This window comes from Magnolia sinica, chromosome 11 (genome assembly GCF_029962835.1).
Source record: "Magnolia sinica isolate HGM2019 chromosome 11, MsV1, whole genome shotgun sequence".
In the NCBI taxonomy this organism is placed as follows: Eukaryota; Viridiplantae; Streptophyta; class Magnoliopsida; order Magnoliales; family Magnoliaceae; genus Magnolia; species Magnolia sinica.
This window is the reverse complement of record NC_080583.1, coordinates 24,356,351-24,360,881: the sequence shown is the minus strand read 5'-3', so window position 1 is coordinate 24,360,881 and position 4,531 is coordinate 24,356,351. Positions and strand designations below refer to the sequence as shown.

General features: G+C 38.4%; 1 protein-coding gene across 1 annotated transcript; it reads left to right on the top strand.

Moving 5' to 3' along the window:
- The first annotated feature begins 2,549 nt into the window (after positions 1–2,549).
- Positions 2,550–4,250, top strand: LOC131218960 (stemmadenine O-acetyltransferase-like). The gene has a single exon (XM_058213877.1). The coding sequence runs from the start codon at positions 2,591–2,593 to the stop codon at positions 3,887–3,889; it is 1,299 nt and encodes a 432-aa protein (XP_058069860.1). The 5' UTR covers positions 2,550–2,590; the 3' UTR covers positions 3,890–4,250.
- Positions 4,251–4,531: the final 281 nt, after the last annotated feature.

The window sequence follows — 4,531 nt, the reverse complement described above, 5'->3', positions numbered from 1 at the left end:
GAAATGCCAATGGTTTTAGCCATCGGCCCCTCAGCCATTGGAAGCGCCGACGGTTTAAATCCGTTGGTGAGAAACGCCACGTCCCCAAGGATCTACTTATAGCTTCTTTAGTGTTACTTTACTTGATTTAATTGGAGAACACAACTAGAATCAAAGTCTTATCGTATACAGCCAAACAATGGAGCCGTTAAATCATCATTTACATATTTCAAAATAGATTTGAATTTCATTGAATTGGTTCCCTCGTAAAGCATCAATATATTGATTGAAGAGAATTCAAAGCATTTATCATGCCCGGTGTCAAGGATATATCAATGGATTTTACAGATTAAACTATTGTAAGACATATAAAAAATTATTAATAGTCTTCCTAAGTATCTAAAGTGTCCGGAGTCGAAAATAAATAAAAGTAAACTAAAAATACTTCTTCATTCAAACCAAATATTAATGAATCGTTTAACATATAAATCAAATAACTTGAATTAAAGTAAAATAAACATTAAGAAGATCTAAAAGCTTTACCTCTTAACTTTAGCTAAGAGATTAGCCAACCATATACATGATTGAACTAAAACTCAAACGGAAAAACATAAAAACTAACTAGAACAGAAGGTTTGGAGAAGAGAGAGGATTCCTTGAAGCTCCATAACTCTTTGCTCTACTCCTACCTTAATTCGTGTTTAAAAACTCCTAAAATATCCCTTTAAATAAGCTTGATTGGCATCAACTTCAAAACTGACTTGATTTTACATAGTTATAGCAACTTCGCTGGCATTGAGTTCCCATCGAAGAGTCCGGTTGAAATCAGGAAACTGTCTGGCAACGAACTTTCAAATTTGCGTATTTTATTGATGTTATCGTACCTTCTTTGATGGGATCGAATTTCACTTCGATGGCATCGAGCATGCCTTTGATGGCATCGAAGAATGCACAGATATGTCTACCAAGAAAATTAAATTTTTAAAATTTTTGCGATAGGATTAAGGTGGCTTAAATGGCATTGAGACTTACTTTGATGTCATCAAAGGTGTCGTCAATGGCATCAAAGTATTGATTTTTGCATTTTTGAATCCTTAATTTTCTTCAATCTTCACTTAGTTTACTTTGACTTTTGAATTATTCAATTTTGAACTTCATAGATCCAATCTTCCACTTGGTTATTCTTTAAGTATTAATTCATGCTTTAAGCATCCTTTTCACCTTAGATCTCAAAATTACATCACAAGAGAAAATATGTGTAATTAGATCAATTAAGCACATCCATGTTCATAAAATCAATGCACAATAAGGGAGAGATATACAATATTTCACTCTCAACAATATTTCAAAAAAAATACAACCGAAGTCCATGGCAACGGTGCCAAAAACTTGTTCACAAACCCCAAGTGCATAGTTGCGATGTCATAATAACTCGATGAGACCGAGATCGTACTCACATGGACTGACTTTTTTACGATTTTTAGAATATGTTAGAAATAGAACTAGAATCTATAGTAATTACTTAAATCTGGTTGTAAAGAGTAACCTGACCCATCTTAGACATCAAGTCAACTTAAGTTCCTGAGTTTGGAACTATGATTCATACATGCAATCACACTTGGATTGGGTTGGATCCGGGTGGGTTGTCCAAGACTTCAACTTAAAGCACAACCTATGAGTCGAGTCCAGTTAAGACTCACTCAGATATTCGTGTTGAATCAACTCAGCCAGACATCGAGACAAGCCAAGTTTCAGAGTACGTATGTGCGGTCACCTTTGGATGAGTTGGGTTGGGTTGCCCCGAGCCTTAATCCAAGCCCAACCTCAGGTTGAGGATTTCCAGCCCGACCTCAACCCAACCTAATTTTGGGTGGGCCGTTGAGTTTAACATCGACCGAAGTTGTAACCCTGATGTGACGGACTGTCGTATATGTGGAAATTCCCAGAAAGTGAAGCCTTTTTATTTATTTTTTATTTATTTTATTTATTTTATGTTTTTTACGCCCATTTGATTCATGCGGATTGGGTTTCGTGTAAGTCAGGTATGTGCCTCCAACAGCATGATCCACGTTAAACTATATCTAATTTGATTGGTGAACGTTAAAATTGCTGTATAAACTTGTATGTTTGTCTAGCACCATTTAATCATCCTCCTCACTCCTCACATATGCCACTGATGTATAGCTATCTAGACCATCCAAATTGTGGGTTCCATTGGGGATGAAGCAAATCCCTATAATCACACTGAGCAAGCAATCCTAACCACCCAAATTAATGGCCATCAAATGTATGGATGAAAGTAAAATAGTTAGTGATCTAAATTCACATGGAAGAAAAAGGATTCAGATCGTTGATTTTATTTTCTCAGAGCAACATTTACAGTTATGGTCCATCCAGACTTGGATTAGAGATTTAGACGGTCTAGATTGCCTTACAACTATGCGGCAGTCCCAACCATTTCCAAATGGTGCAAATGCAACACAGGATTCTTGCCGGCAATTAAACAACAATCAGATCAGCTTCATAAGCTGTATATAAGAATGCCAACCCTTGTACTCGAAACACAAAACTACAGCATCCTTGTGTTTGCTCGTCCTCTCAACAAGGCAAGATGATGAAGGTTCAGGTCACCTCCAGAGAAATCATCAAACCAGCATCTCCAACTCCCCATCACCTAAGCAGGTTCAAGCTCACCTTACTGGACCAGTTACAACCTCCAGCATATACACCTATACTACTGTTCTACACCAGCAAAGAAGGCTATAACATTGAAACTGTTGAAAAAACTCAACAGCTAAAGAAATCTCTATCGAAGACCTTGACCCGCTATTATCCATTTGCTGGGAGGATTAAAGAAGACAGTTCTATAGTTGAATGTAACGATGAGGGTATCGAATTTTCTGAGGCCCGAGTTGATGGTCAGCTATCGGAGTTCCTCGAACAACCCTATGTTGAAGTACTGAATCAAATGGTTCCATGCAATTACCTCTTCCCTAAGTCCGGCAGGGACGTCCTCCTAGCTGTCCAAGTCAACTTATTCAACTGTGGTGGAATGGCCATTGGTGTGTGCATTTTTCACAAGGTTGCCGATGGGATTGCGATGGCCACGTTCATCAATGGGTGGGCCAGCCAATCGCATGGCAATAGTGACACCACAGGTCCTGACATCCAGTCTTCTACATTTTTCCCGACTGAAGGGCCTGAGCCATCATTTGCTTTTGTCACAAACGAGAATGTTGTGACAAAGAGGTTTGTGTTTGACGCATCTAAGATTGCCGCCCTAAGGGATAGGCCGTCCATTGATTTGCAGGTAGGACGCCCCACACGTGTCGAAGCATTGTCAGCACTTATCTGGCGATGTATCATGAGGACACGTGGGGAAGAGGGGTCCATGAGGGCTTCTCTGGCAGCACATGCCATGAACTTGCGGCGAAGAATGTCGCCTCCATTGCCAGACCATTCCTTTGGGAATATTATATTCTTTGCGACTTCAGTGGCCACAGAGAGAGAGTGCCATGAAGATATGCAGTGTTACCTTGAACGAAAGGTAAGGGATGCAATAAGAGCAGTAGACAGTAATTACATAAAAGAATTACAAAAACCGGATGGGATTTCAAGGGCTCTTGCAGCTTTAAGCTCTGAAGTTGGAAAATATGTTGACTGTGGTATAGATTTCTGTTATTTTAGCAGCTGGTGTAGATTTCCTTTCTACGAAGTGGATTTTGGGTGGGGGGAGCCCATTTGGGTAAGTTCTGCCACTTTACCTGTTAAGAATTTAATTCTCCTGAACTGTACAAGATGGGGTGATGGAATAGAAGCTTGGGTGAACATGGAGGATGTTTACATGGCCAAATTTGAACAAGACCAAGAGCTCCTTTCTTTTGTTTCCTTTCCATCGAAAACTGGTTGACTCAGTTGGGAGCTCAATTGAGTTGACTCAGCTTGGGTGGCCATTTGACGTCTGTTCATAACAGTGGATAATTGCATTTGTCTCACCATATCAGACACATTGTAGCATGGAAATGATGCATGATAAAAATATATAATCTAAAATTCGATTTTCCTTAGTTTAGGTATAGAGATTTTCTCTAATAAGGGTACGTGTGTATCCGATGTGAGTTGCATCGATAAACTAAAAACTATGTTTGGAGTCCTTTATGATGTATTATTATTTTACATTGGCTACTATAGGTAACTTGGCTGTAACTTAGGTGTTTTTACTTCCTTTCTATCGTAGTGCATTTTTAACAAAACATTCTGCCCTATCCATCTCTCCATTTTAAGTTCATGAAGTTTCTAACTACTTTCTATCAACTGAATGCTGACTTAAATGCATATCATTAGTTTATGTGCTTGACTCGAAGGCACCTACTCGAGTGCACTCGAAAACTCTATTAATATTGGACACAACTCAATACCTCAAGAGCATTTAATATAATAATATTTGAAATAAGACCTAAAATAAAGTGAAATAAATGATAATATTTTTATACATTAAGAGAATGTTTTGGAAAGGCGGAAGGTCATGGAAGAAGTTAATGTTATAACAAAT